Source organism: Aythya ferina (genome assembly GCF_964211825.1).
Source record: "Aythya ferina genome assembly, chromosome: 7".
Lineage (NCBI taxonomy): Eukaryota > Metazoa > Chordata > Aves > Anseriformes > Anatidae > Aythya > Aythya ferina.
In genome coordinates, this window is record NC_140302.1 from 15,454,457 (window position 1) to 15,469,461 (window position 15,005).

Below are 15,005 nucleotides of genomic sequence, written 5' to 3' on the forward strand. Positions count from 1 at the left end.
GTTTTCTCCCTCCACCGTTGGGCAAAACATCAAGGAACAGTTTTTAAATGTCTCAATGTGGCAAGCATGTCTTTCTGCATTCTCTACATCAGCAGGCCAACTAGTAATGCAGTTAGGTCTTGCCCATGGAACAACAGAGGGAATACAACCATCTGATATGACAAACCTTACCTGACAAAAAAAAAAACACATTCAATTTGCTTGAGGAATATAACTGTTTGGTGAAAACCAGCCATATTCAATGTTGTCATGGGTGGGATGGGTCCTTAATTGTACAAAGATACAGAGCACTACATCTTGGGTTGTTTTTAGTTTAACTTAACTGTGCACTACCCTCTTATCTTGACTCTTAAAATATCTGAGGCACAAGTATGTGTGTGTACTTGTTTTATTCATAATTTGAGTTGTCTCGGGATACCAAATGTATTTCTATTTAAGGTGATATAACAAAACTGTTGACCTCATTTCAAGACATCCACTGATCCATTTTTCATTCAATGGTAATATCGAATGTTAAAAGGAACATAAAAACAAACATGCACACAATTGTACAGTTTTCATAAATGTCTATTTCATTATTTGTGGGTAGCGCATTAAACAGTTAAATACATTTAAATAATGTTTAAGTGACTGCACTAATGCAGAATTGTAACTAGATGGGTAACCAATTTAACTAGAAACCAGCTAACAAGTAACTGTCTAAATACTTCAAATACAGCTCTTGTTCTAGGTCATCCTTCTTGGGAAAAAAAGCCTGCTGGTCACATTGGAAATACATTTTAAGGCCAAATTCTTCCGATATCCCTTCTCTGCAGCAGTTTCTTCACCTTTTTAAGCCTCCAATTCCAGGCCAAGGCCAAGTTTATGGCCACCAGCATTGATGCTCTTTCCATCTATCAGAGCAGACAGAGTAAGCTTCACACCTGTAAGATGTTAGAGAGAATGTTTACAGCATATAATCAGAATAGCTTTAACTGCAACTCAACCTCTGTCATTTCAAGTCCCAGTTGTAGCTCTCAGTGCATTACTTTGCTCCCAATTACTCTACAGAAGAATTCATTTATATATGAAATATACCAAAAGCTAGTCATGTGAATCAAGCAAACTAGATGTTTTTTTAAAATACTATTTTATAAACCACATATCTCCAAAGACTCCACTTGGTAAGTGCACAGAAAATTTCTTCTTCTACATTATGGTATGCATGAAAGAGAAACTGAATAGAACGACAGACACTTGTGCCAAGGAAGGGAGGGAATGAAAACTATGTATTTTACTAAGTTTCAAATGAATAACTAACCAATAGTAAGGTAGCATTAACAGGTGTTTTCATATTTAAACAGAACAAGTTCAGTTTCTCCGTTTTTTTCTGAACATGCAGATCAGAAAGTGTGCTGTTTTGATTAATAAGCATTTTTCGAGATCTGCTATTGTTCAATAAAATAGGTCAGGAAAAAACAAAGCTAGGAAAGGCTTCTTGCACAGCCTTATAGCTAAGCTATCCAACAACAGTCAACTGTTAAATAAATAAATGAGTAATATAAAGCAGAAATACCACTAGATAGTGTTATCTGTCTTGTTTATCTAAATGTTAATGTGCAACATAATCTGCTGTCAAACACCTACTTTTCAAGACAAAGATATTCTGAAGAATCAAAATAGTTGCATATCAATACACAGATCTCAAAACTCTTCTGTGTGATGCATGGAAGATATGTATGCAAAAGTCACGCATGTGGAAGTCCTTACCTGGCCTCAGGGTCTGGGTGTAACCCACTCCAACTAGACTAGAATTGTTCACTTTTGCCTAGAGAAAAATAAACAAACAATTGAAACATAACTGAAGAGTTCTTCATTACCATTCAGGAGCCAGAACTTAATAACCAAACCCAGTATTACTTTTTTCATTATCTCTGTGCTTACTACACTGTCTCTCTAGCTATGCCTATGCCCCACAACTTAAGCTGAAAAACTGAAACCTATTTACATGCAGACAGGTCACAGGGACACTGAGAACTGCTACTGGAAAGTAGTTTGGCAGGTGAACTTACACCCATTCTTTTCAGAAGGCCATAACAACTCACCACCAGTTTCCCAAAGTAAGACACATTTGAAGAATCCTCCAATAGTATTTTGCAGGACAAATCAGTCAAACAGAAATTGCTCCATAACACAGTGCAAAAGTTCTCTCAGTCTGCATCACTTGCTCTACAGAATGATTCCAGCCTCATAATGAGCAAAGCTGTTCTGCAATATCGTCTTTGTAACCATCTCTTACCAGTTCTCACCATGAGAACTGGAGTGTTTCCAAAAAGACTGTTCAGAAAGATCTGTAAGCTTCGGGTCAGATTTGAAGGTTGTGTTGTCTGTCTTTTTTAATATATAAATGTGAAGTCCTGCAGAGCAGGGCAACATTTGAGAGTCAGATTCTAAAAGAGATGTTGCTATATGTAAAGTAGAATGATTTAAATACTGCTTCTTTTAATTGTAACCATCTGGATTTTAAGAGTAGCTTTTACTAGACTTTTTGACCAATTATCTTTTGTACTAACAACATACATATGCTCAGGAACTGAAAAGTTGTTGTTTAGAATAACCCTTTTGGTTAGAGGCATACTTACAGAGATAGAAGCAGTGGAATCCAACTTGTATTTAGCTGCAATACCGAAGCGAGTGCTGTTGCTACCTGCTGTCCAGGACAGGTTTACAGCAGTTTCAAGATTGTCACTCACTTTCTGGTAAATAGACCCACCAAATTCAGAACCATCATTGCTGCACAAATATGAAAAAAAAAAAGTTACCTCCTTATATCTACTTAATCCCAAGTTCTAAAAAAGCAGTTCATCTTATTCAAACGAGAGTCAAACTTTGAGTTGTTCCACACTTCTACATTGGGTTAAGGGAGATGAAAAAAACTTCACAGCAAAATTAAACTGCAATAATCCACGAAAATATCTTTCAGTTTGCCACAGCTAACTCTCCAACTAATTTTAAGTACTTCAACAGGATTCTGGTTTACATGCTTAACCTAACAGATAAATGTTAATTACGAGGAAACAAGCATTCTGAATTTGATTACTGAACATACCTCATGTTTCTAATGAATTCAAAGATTTTTTTAAAAAAAACGTCACAGTATTTGAGATTACTGAAGTGAAATGCAGTTCTTACAGCTTAGACTAAGGTGCTTTGCAGCTAACCCTGCCTCAACTTCCACAAACCCTGATGGAACAATCACTTATCTCTTTCCAAAATAGCTTGGTTTTGAAACAGAGGTGTTATGTCCTACATAAACACACTGAAACAATGGCAGTTGGTATTAGATTGAGAACACCATATTCTTCAGTAGATTATGATCAGCTTGTTCTGAAGGACATCCAAGATCTCTAAACACCGCAATTTGAAAGAAGTTCAAAACCAAGATGCCGTACACTTTAGTTGCACTCTAAGCATTTCATGTACTCATCCCATATATGCAAGATGAAGAAGCTACTCAAGATGTCCAACAGCAAGGCTCTGTTCTTGCTGCAGAAACTACCTTTGACCTACTTAAATAGCTCAAGGCTAATTGCTACCTCTAACAAATCTACTACCCTTACATTATAGTCAGGTACAGTTCAATGTATTGGGCAAACTAGAAGCAGCATTATGATCAACCCAACATATCTGGGAGTTATGCATACTGCGCTTCCATTTTTGATTTCAGCATCTGGAAAACTGCAGCACATATTAAGCTTTAAACGATAAGCTATGAGTGAGTACTTACTGTTTTGAAAAGAGAAACTAACATCTGTTTAAATTTGCTATTCAAAAGAAGCATGCTACTTAAATGCTTGAAATACCAAGAGGTGCTTGGAAGGCGTTTGTATTCTGACTAGAGTGAAGGGTAAAGAAAACCTGCTTCTGCAAAACTGGACACAATTTTAAGTACTTACACATTAGTGTGCAGTTGGAAGTCTCCAGTCTTGTAACCCACAGAGAAGTTGTTCCTTGTCAATTTTGATTTGGCACTATCAAAAGTCATTTGATAACCAGCCAGCCAGCCTTCATAACCAAAGACAGCTGAACCATGGATTGCAGGCCCAGCAAAGTCAAAGTCAACATCACAACCGAGGTTTAGGCATTCACGTTTATATGCTGACTTGATTTTACCACTCTTCTTTCTGAAAGAGAGAAAAGGTTATTTTAAGATAGGGCTTGATCTTTCCTCAATGAACTGCCAGATTTGAACCATATGCCTCAACAGAACATTGAGCCACACACATGCCTCCTCTAGACTGGTCCAAAGCATAGGTAACCCACCAAAAATACAGAAAAACCATCAAAACACATATTGTTATAAAGACAGAAACATATTCATCCCTCCTGTAATATTCCAACTAAGTATTTCTATCCCAGAAAATGAGGAAAGCAGGCTGTTGTGAAGTGTACAATACTAAGCCTGTTGAACAAGATGCTTTGCTGAACAGCAGAAGCCTTTAGTAGCATTGGGATTTGCCAATTTGGATCAATATCAATTGATTTGACAGACCAGATGGCTATTTACCAACCATGGATGTAGGTAGTCACACGGTAAAGAGTTAAAAATTCTTACCCTGTATTTGGTGAGAAAGTTGTATCAAACGTCAACTTCAAGCCTTTGGCAATCTAATTGGAGAGAAAAGACAACACTATAAATACAGTTCTGCCAGTCAAGTAAGTGAGCTGAATACTTTCCTAATCTATTACCTGATCTTCAATTGCAATTTCTGTTCCCAGAGTGTTATCTGTGTTCCATTTTTCTGTGAAAGTCAGCCCATACTCAGCCCACTTGTATTTGGTCTCCAAGCTCCCATTAACTTTTCCAGTGTCGGTGTTCGAAGAACCAGATGTTGTGAACTCCTAAAAAAGGACAGTGTCCATGTAATACTGAAGATACATGTGACCATGGAAGTCTTACACAATGACATAAGACCCTTCTTCATGAAATATTAAGATCTTGTTATGCTATGTAACAAGCTGAACAACAACAGACAACTTGGGGGACAGACGTAACAGGAACTAACAGCCAGGTGATTCACATCCACACAGAAGACTCCCCACCACCTCACCCCCATTTCAACTGGGATGTTTGTGTCAGCATTACAAAAACATATTGGTTTATAAAGTAACTCAAAAGCAAGGCTGTAGTTACTATAAGCATTCTGTTCTAAAGGAAAGGAATTCCTCAAATATAAGGTTACCTTTGATACTCGTAACAAGCAAACCAAAAGCCAAACCAAGAATCTTTAATACTTGACAGCACATTCCCCTGCTGGGAATGACAACTTGCAACTGATACAGGATTCACATGAGAACCTGTATTCTGCATAAAGTTTTAGCAGTTATTATTGGTAGTCCTTGACAGAAACAACCTGAAATAAATATTAAAACTATAACAGGATCATAGGGCTCTGCAAACACAGCATGTAACACACCTCTAACAGCTACTTATTCTTATAACTTCCTGTTCTGATTGGCACCAGGGATCTACCTTTACACCTTGCAAAGTCTGCTCCAGAAATAGATAAAAGTCATGGAAGGCACTGCTTGCGTGACCAAGCCATCTTGCATGGAACATCACTGCAGCCCTTTACTACTTTTAAAGAAGAGCCACAGATGCCAAGTGCTAATTTCACTACCAACTACTTCATACAGGTATTAAGATGTCAAAAAGTTCCAAAAACACAAACAGTACCACAAACAACTTCTGTGTACCGTAGCTGAAATACACATATATGTGTGTGTATATATATATATACACACACACACACGTCTGCTGTTTGTTAGCCTTCAGGCATAAGATGAAGGACAGCTAATAACCCTTTTTATTTTACGAAGATTACTAAAGAGCTGATTTTATTTATTGGCCCATACTGCAATATCAGTGTTATATTCAGAAGTCTGCGCTTTAGGTGCTTCTGAAATTATTTTTACACCAAACATTTATCATTAATAAAACTAAATGTACTTAATAGCATCTGGAAGATGCCCTTCCGTCATTAAATAATCATCAGAACACCCACCCTCCCCCCCCCCCCAAACACAATGAATAAGTATTTGAACTCACCACTCCACTTGCAGATTTTGTTTTCACATCCAGCTTCACCAACCCAAACCCTTAATAAACAGAAGTCGAAGTTAAAAAGTTGTGCTTTAACTAAGACAAGATACACTTTCCAAAAAGCTGTTTTCCCAACCTCACTGCTGAGACTGCTGTGCATATACATAAACTACAAAAACCACCATAGACTGACTTCCGTAACACTCAAATTACAAATACTACTGCAGCTAGAGGAGGCCACCCTAACAAGAAGCCAGGAGCTCTGTTCTGTCATCACCCAACAGTAAGCAGGGAGTAGCTGCTCGGTTGTATACTGCACATCTAACAAGATAACACCCAAGAATTAACGTATTTACTGACAAGATCCATTCTCTTGTGTTTCCTTGATGGCATATACTATGTACTCAATGCTATTTGAAGAGCTATCCTAACGCATAAAATTCTGTCTGAGCACTAAGAAGAAATATCTCAAAGGAAAATCAATAGGAAATGCACAGCTATTGGACTTGAAAGGTAAGTAGGTTTATGCAAATGTCATTTCACATTTTTACCTCCGACCTGAGTGTTGATCTTGGTGAAAAAAACCCTGCATGAATTCCTGAAGACTAGAAATAAACAGCACTGCAAGTAAGCAGATTTAAACTATGCAAGTGCCTATTAAGCATTTACAGATTTTGATTTTTATTATCCCGAGAGCTACTCTTCCTGCTATCCCAAAAGCAGCACTATAATGTTACAGGGTAATATATGTTAAATATATATTTGTAGCTCCCCTTTCTATACCAACAAATGCTGTGGCACAAAGATCAGTACAGGAAGTGTGCTCCTAAGCTAAGTAACAGTGGATGCTCAGTCTCACATACTTGTACACCTCTTTCCTGACATGTGTGGCTAAGGCAGTGAGGTTTAACAGATTTCACATCAAAATAGCCCACAAAAAGCCTCCAGTGATCTGTTATCAGCTGACAGTAATGACACAAAAGAAACATACCCTCCCCAGGAACACAGGCATACGAGTATTCAGCTTTACATACAAGCTACATACAGCAGTCAATTCACTGCTGCAACACAGACCATGCTTTATTTTGTAAGAGGTGCTATTCTTACCATATCCTTTATTGAAGATATCTCTGGCAGATTTGCCAAGGTCTGCATACGACGGAGGAATTGCCATTGGAGCTGAAAGGTAACAAGGGTAATTAATAGTCCATCTTTTACCATACACACACACCCCGAAGTGTTACCACAACTCTTAAAGATGCTTTCTGTAAGGCAGATTAGTCCACAAAGGCAGTTAACAGACACGTGGTTCAAACAATTACAATGTTCTGTGAAACACACAGATTTTCAGTGATGTTCACCATGAACATTGTGTTTGCTGTGCATATGTAACCTGATTATTGATGAGAAATTGTCACTTTTCAAGTCGACTTCACCACACACCTTTCATTACTACAAGCTAATAGCTCACATTTCCAGAGTTGGCAGTAACCAGTGAAAACCAGGAAACCGGAAATATGAAAAACTAATTGAGACTTATTTCTGCAAGTCCTACAAAGCCAAATTTAACAGATGCCTATGAAAGTTATTTGAGAAGATCTACGTTTCATTTTTAAAATGTGAAAGCATGAGATTTAAAATACAGGGCAAAGCAGACACTAAAATTTAGACCTAAGATTTGGCATGGATCTTTGAGGGATGTTACCTAGCCATCACTCATATGAAGGTCTTCCACCCTACAAAGTACAAGAGCTTATGTTGGGGGGTGGTTCCTGTTAGCTTAAAACAAACAGTAGTAGGAGTGCTGGGTCAGTGAGAAAATGACTTTTAAGGAGAGCTTCCAGACAGGGAGCTTCTGACAATCTCACTGTTAAAGAACCCATCGTTCAAGACTAGCCATGGCCCAGTCCCCCCAGCCTGCTGGATACCAGCCCAATGCCCCACACAGGACCACATGGTGCTCCTCCTCCCCATGAAGATGCTCTCTATATTTATCTTCCTTAGGTGATTACTTTCCCACTACTTCAACAGCAAAATGTCATAAGTAGGGGCATTGTATTTAAGTCTTAAAATGCAGAAAAGGGAGCATATTTCAAAGACTTAGTAATTTTCCTCAAAGGGCCAAAAAACAAAGGGGAAAATACTAACTAGACAAACACAATAAAAAGCCTTAACGCAGAAACAAAATGAGAAGTCCTCTCTTATCTTTTAAAATTAATCAGTCATTTGTTTTGCTGAAAGCCAGATGAACATAATTCACTGTTCATCCTGCTCTTGCACGGGTTTTGTTTTAAAGTAAACAGAAAAGCATCCTTAGAACCTAAAAAAAATAAGGGCAGTACTCTCATATATTAACTTTCAACTGAAAGCTGAAAATATGACTTCCAGTTTTAGAAAGCAATTTTAACTAAGGTTTATATTTCCTTCTGCACATCATTATGAGTGTATTCAATAATAAGGGATTGGAGGCAGGCTTTTTATTCTTTTTTTTTTTTTAAAAGTCCCTTTCATCTTCTCTTGGCCTTATCTGCATAAAAGGAGAACTTGCCTGAATCAGGCAAGATATTCCTGATTCGGAATAATTTCCTGTAGGGCATCATTCCACTAAACACACTGTTTTAGAATAGCATCCACACAAAATACTACCTGCCAGCTATAGCCTAACTGTAAGCAACTGCTACTATTTAAAAAGTTTTTTAGCATGTAAGAAAAAGCCTTGTGCCTAAACATCGTTCCTCCAAAATTTGTTTGCTCATTGTCCGGAGTACCTCTCCCCATCTTCCTAAACCACAAGAGGAAGACTTGAACTGCATCATAGCAAAATCATATACATTTACAGTTTAGCTAAAATTAAAAATAAATCTTTAGTAAGGAATGCTAAGCTCCACATCCAAGCCAGTAGAGAAAGACATCCAGCACTTACTGGAGAGTATTAAGAAAACAGACTTCTTAACAGAGTCATTTGTCTGTTAAAAAAATTACTTGAACATACTTGAATCTTGAAAAGGCTCAGCCCAAGTTAAAGTCCGCAGTAACTAAGATAAGCTTCAGGAAAAGATTCAATAGCGGAACAGATACAAGTCCACATGTCATCACAGGGAATGATTTCTGTAATCTAGTCAATAAAACTATGAGATATAGGACCAAATTATAAGAAATTACAGGAACAGTAGTCTTCCCACACTCTAAATCCCTGCTGTACAATTCATTAGTAGTTTAAAATAACAGAGAAGGTTTAGCTACGTACCTCTCCTCTGAATAAGTCTCTAGCCTTTAGCATAGGCATACTTTAACAGCACAAATGAGCTTTTCTTTCTTGTTTTAAATACTTAAAATCTGAATAGACAATCACTACAGATATTTATATTAAGCCATAAAGGCCTGCGAGGTTAACAAACTGGTATCTGTCTAAATTTAAAGAAATACTGCAGTGAAAGGATGTCACTGTTTTATCCAGCCAAGTTAAGCTTCCTCCCTATGTGAGGAAGCTGACCAGTATGTCAGACATTCCAGTCTACAGATCTAAGTTTCATGATTAAAAGTTAAAACAGCTTATGACTTTCAAGCTACTATTTTACTTCTTTACTAACAGTGATACAAGAGGAAAAAAGGAAAAAGCTCAAGTTAGGTTTTTTTTCAAGCTAGTGTCATCATGAGAAAGCTCATTAAATGAAAACAGGGCCAAAAAAACTCATTCCTGTTTCCTCTAGAGTTGGTAAGATAGCTAGGTCTGCAAACTCTTACAATCAGAAGTAATTTTCTTCAATCCTGTTTTGACTGCCTTTCATGTAAACTAGTAATTAGAAGTGCCTAAAATACAGGTAACACTTAATGACAATAGGTTGGTTGTGAAAGCAACTGTCGGATCTTATTCTTCATTTCATAAACATAGAATGCACTGGTAGCAAGTGGGAGCTCCACCCTAATCTTTGTTTCACTTTATCCCTCTTTAAAAAAAATCGTTAAGGAATCTGTTACTCAAGATCCACAAATAGGCCTTCTTCTAACGTAAAATAAGAAAAAAGAACAGGAAAAAAAGTAAAAATGTTGTCAGAATGATTACATGACAACTTTCCTTCGAGGTAGCATTTCAAAACTGTGTCGCACCCTGTAATTAAAGGAATGCCAAGGACTTCTATAAAGATTTCTAGACCTCAGGATATTGAAGATCAAGCTAGAGGTCATGTAATGAAAAAAAAATTTAGCACTCATCCCATTTTGTAAATGGCAGCAACTACACTAAAATTGTATTCTGATATCGCAAATAGTAACAGATAAGTAGAAATTCCTAAAAATATTATTGTTAAAAATGTATCGGATACACTGACCTTTACACTGAGACTGCTCCTAACGCTTACAGAACAAAAAGAACCTCATTACCCTTGCTTCACCTGTCTCCCTACTTACTTCTCGGAGGCTGGCACACTACTGGCGTAGCCATAGCTAGGCCAATTTAGAGGCTCTACGGAGAAGGGAGAGAAGATTAAACAGCTGCGGGTTAGCCACGCGCTCACAAACCGAAAGCGGCAGCGCAGCGGAGCCCCCCCCACACCGCGAGGGCGAGGCCGGGGCCCGGGCCCCCCCCTTCCCCCTTCCCTTCCCCTCCCAGGGCAGCGCCGGCCCCGCTCGGGCCCCGCCGCAAGGTGAACTCCCCGGCGCGGCCATCTTGGGCATCCCGCGCTGCCCCCCGCCCTTATGTAACCGCCGCCCGCACCGGGCCGGGCCGGGCCGCAGCCCCGAGGCACCGCGCCCGCGGGGCTCCGCCGCCACCTCCCCCCCCCCTCCCCGCACCCCCATGGCCGCTCCCGCCCCGCCGCCGCCGGGCAGCCAGCCCCAGCCCCAGCCCCAGCCCCGCGCCCCTGCCTCGCTCCCGGCCCCGCTCGCCGCCCCCTCGGCCGCGGCCGGCACCTGGCTGGCGCGGGAGGGCGGCGGAGCGGGGCCGGGGCCGGGGCCGGGCGGAGCGGGGAGGAGGCCGCGCTGCTGCAGGCGCTGGCACTGGAGGGCGAAGTGAAGGAGACACCGGTCCGCCCGCCCGCCGCCGCCCCGCAGGACCCCAACGAGCCGGGGCCGCCCCGCGCCCCGCCTCACCGCCGCACCACGCCGGGAGGCGGCCCCCGCCCGCCCGAGGCCGCCGCCGCCGCCCCGCGAAACGCGCCGGGGAGGGCGCGGGGGGACGCGGCAGCCGGCAGCCAGCCCCGAGCCCCCCGGGGGGCGCCGCGAGCCGCAGGCGCTCGCGCGGGCAGCCCCGGCGGCCGCGAGGGGCCCGCGGGAGGGCGGGGCTTGCGGCGGGAGGGCGGCAACGGCCGCGCCCGGCGCCTCACGGGCACCCCGGGGGGGGGGCGAGGCCTCTCCGCGCCCCGCGGCCGCGCACGGCGGAGCTCGGGGGAGCGGCGGCCTCGGGGGGCTCCTCGCGGGGTGCGGGGCCGCCACCGGGAGCGGCGGCGGTGACGGGGAGCTCGGCCACAGCCCCGGTCACCGACACGGGTCGCTGCGCGCTAGGCCCCGCAGCGTGCTCGGGCAGTGCCCTTAGGGAACAGCAGAAAGTCAAAGGGACACAGCCGCACGTTGCGGTGCTGCGGCAGGAACAGTGTAACACCAAACACCAACTGACCACCAAACACCAACAGTTCACCACAATACCGGGCACAACAGCAACTCCCCAGCTTATTAAAAAATAATAATAATAAAAAAAAAAACCATTAACTTTAAGGCCCAGCATAATGCCAATCAGCATCTCTCAGTTACATCAAAAGATCAGCAACTGATTCACCTCTGTTAAAACCCAATACTTTCACAGCAGGACACCCAAGGGGCTAGTACACTTAATTCTGATACTCTTAAAGATGCCAGCTTGGCAGGCCTGTGAGGGAATGTATTGATGAATCAAGAAAGGAAACCACATGCTGAGAGAATAGATGACAGTAGACAAGCGGCCTGTCTTACTCTGCACTGGAACAGAGGTTGGGAATAGACAGAGGTCTCATTAAGTGAAAATACATTGTGGCATAAACTGTTCATTATTTAAAAACAGACATTTATTATTCATATCCACAATAGAAAAATCCATTCAGAATAAAAGTTAAGTTACTTACATCAGGCAGCTGGATCTCTTTTTAGCATTAATACTTTAGTCATGGATTGGCTGAATGTTTTTTTAAGCAACACAGGAAAGTGACTACTGCCCCACCCTAAGGGGAAAAGTACTGAATCACTTGCTTTATGAAACAAAACAGACATAATCCAAGACAGCAGTGCACAAACTCCTCTGTACGAACACTGCAAGCTTCTGTAGCTAGTGTCTGTTGCCCTGTCTTTCCCATGTTCACCACGTATCTCACAGCGGATCTTCTGTACCCCAGAGCACCAAGGAGGAATGCCTTCAAGCCCACCATAATTTATCAGTTTTATCCTGGACCTTTCTTCCTACAGCCTGGGCCTCGCCCTCATCCCCCAGCACACATACATCCCATACAGCTGTGCTTGCTCTAAATGAGCTTGCTTCCACTTGTAACTAATCAGCTCTCACATACATGCCACTCAGCTGTTTCCTTCCACTTGCAGTTTACCTATCACTGCTTTGAACAAGTACAACTATACATATCCATGACTGACATGAGTGAATCCTATGCTTTACTGGCATCGCTTGGAAAAAAACACTCTACTGCAAGAACATACTTTTTGAACACAAACCCTGCTTATCTTTCCATACATTATAATCATGATTACTTGATTAAGTAATATATCTGACCATCAAAAAGAGAGCAATTATCTAGTGTGCATATCAATTTCCATCAAACATCTTGGATAATTTTATGTTCACTTATAGCCCAAGCCTGAAGTCACGGTCTGCCCTCCCCACAAGATGCAGGCCTTCGAGCATTAGAAATTCAGTAGAGAGCAAGCCTTAATGAAAGCCTAACAACGATCAACTAGGTAAACTAGGATTCCTCATTCAGAAAACAAATTGACCAAAGGGATACTGAAGAGATCATAAAATTATAAACAGCGGGGAAAGGGAGGGAAATAGGTCAAGCTAGCAGGAAACAAGTTCAGAAACAGCAAAGGAGGGCACATTTTATTGTTGTTTTTGTTTGTTTGTTTTCCTCTCCCCACCAAAGGAGCGTCATTCAGTGAAAATTCTTGCCACAAGATGTTTAATGTTTATTTGGGCTCCAGGGGGATGTAGACTGGTTTGTGGAAGAGAAATCCTGTGAGGATTACTAATTACTAATCCATTAGATATGGCTGTATGACCTTGCTGGAGTCAGAAAATGCCTGAGCTACAACCAGAGGCATCATTTGAGCTCACAATATTCTCACACTCCTTGTTAGGCATGCCTTGCCTAATTCATTGCTTAATTCATTATCTCAGTGGCAGGAATATTAGGCTAGCTACACCTTTTATTTACTAACATGCAACTGCCCTTATGCAAGCAGGACATCTGGAAAGCCCTATGAGGGCAGGCAGACATGTCCCATACTGCCAGGATCCTTTAGACTGACAAATTGAATGCCTTTTATTTCCCCCACCCCCCAGCAGTTTTCAGTGGTCTTCTTTCAGTTTGGCTTAAACAATCAGGGCAAGTAACTTAAGCCAGCTTCTAGGATACAGATAAAACAAGTCCACATAGAGGCCAACACTTAAACAAGCTGATAAATATTCACATCCAGATAGTCTCTTACCTCAGAGAAACACCAATGAACAATGGAAAGCCTGGCACTTCAGTGATGAGAGGACAAACAGAAAGCAAATTTGGGAAAGCCAACAATGGTGGGAAAACGGGAAACCAAAACAGAAAGCAAAACAGAAAGCAAATCTGGGAAACCAAATGGCACGCAGGCCCTAGTGAGGCTGACACAGAGCCTCTTGCAGCTACCTACCTAACCCAAGCTGATTCCCCACAGCCCTGAAGCCAAAGCACATCACAGAGTCACAGAATCACCTAGGTTGGAAGAGACCTCCAAGATCACTTAGTCCAACCTCTGACCTAACACTAACAAATCCTCCACTAAAGCATATCACTAAGCTCTACATATAAACGTCTTTGAAAGGCCTCCAGGGATGGTGACTCCACCACTGCCCCGGACGGCCTATTCTAATGCCTCACAACCCTTTCGGTAAATAAGTTCTTCCTAACATCTAACCTAAACCTGCCCTGGCGCAACTGTAGCCCATTCCCCCTTGTCTTGTCACCAGGCATGTGGGAGAATAGACCAACCCCCACCCCACTACAGCTTCCTTTAATGTACTTAGAAAGAGCAATAAGGTCACCCCTGAGCTTCCTCTTCTCCAGGCTGAACAAACCCAGTTCCCTCAGCTGCTCCTCCTAAGACTTGTTCTCCAGATCCCTTGCTGGCTTCATTGCCCTTCTGTGGACTCACTCAAGCACCTTGATGTCCTGTGACTGTCCAAGTGATTGGGGACAATCACTTCCCTGGACCTGCTGGCCACACTGCTTCTTATGCAAGCCAGGATGCTGTTGGCCTTCTTGGCCACCTGAGCACACTGCTGGCTCATATTCAGCCGATTATCTACCAATACTCCCAGATCATCCTCTGCCAGGCAGCTTTCCAACCACTCATCTCCCAGCCCATAGCTCTGCTTGGGGTTATTGCACCCCAGATGCAGGACCCAGCACTTGGCCTTGTTGAACTTCATGCAGTTGACCTCAGCCCATCGGTGCAGCCTATCCAGATCCTCCTGCAGGGCCTTCCTACCCTTGAGCAGATAGACATACACACCTAGCTTGGCATCATTGATCCCCTCATCCAGATCATTGATAAAGACATTAAAGAGAACTGGCCCTAGTACTGAGCCCTGGGGGTCTCCACTAGTGACTGGGCTCCAACTGGATTTAACTTGATTAACCACAACTCTTCGGGCTTGGCTATTCAGCCAGCTTTTAACTCAATGGAGTGTACA

The 15,005-nt window shown here is 42.3% G+C and overlaps 1 protein-coding gene across 5 annotated transcripts in view; it reads right to left on the minus strand.

Annotated features, from left to right (window-relative positions):
- Positions 1-370: 370 nt before the first annotated feature.
- Positions 371-15,005, minus strand: part of VDAC2 (voltage dependent anion channel 2) — a 46,225-nt gene continuing 31,590 nt past the window's right edge. For 2 of the 5 annotated variants that reach the window (XM_084525544.1, XM_084525543.1), the window contains 8 exons: positions 7,190-7,261; positions 6,089-6,138; positions 4,729-4,881; positions 4,595-4,647; positions 3,936-4,163; positions 2,622-2,772; positions 1,750-1,807; positions 371-923 (listed from right to left, as the gene is read on the minus strand). In XM_084525544.1, coding sequence (XP_084381670.1) covers positions 832-923; positions 1,750-1,807; positions 2,622-2,772; positions 3,936-4,163; positions 4,595-4,647; positions 4,729-4,881; positions 6,089-6,138; positions 7,190-7,261 — 857 coding nt within the window. In that variant the 3' untranslated portion in view covers positions 371-831. Of the gene's footprint in view, positions 924-1,749; positions 1,808-2,621; positions 2,773-3,935; positions 4,164-4,594; positions 4,648-4,728; positions 4,882-6,088; positions 6,139-7,189; positions 7,262-10,489; positions 10,545-10,990; positions 11,141-12,174; positions 12,271-13,765; positions 13,838-15,005 lie in introns of those variants that run through there. The other 3 variants (XM_084525547.1, XM_084525546.1, XM_084525545.1) reach the window with 3 other exon arrangements.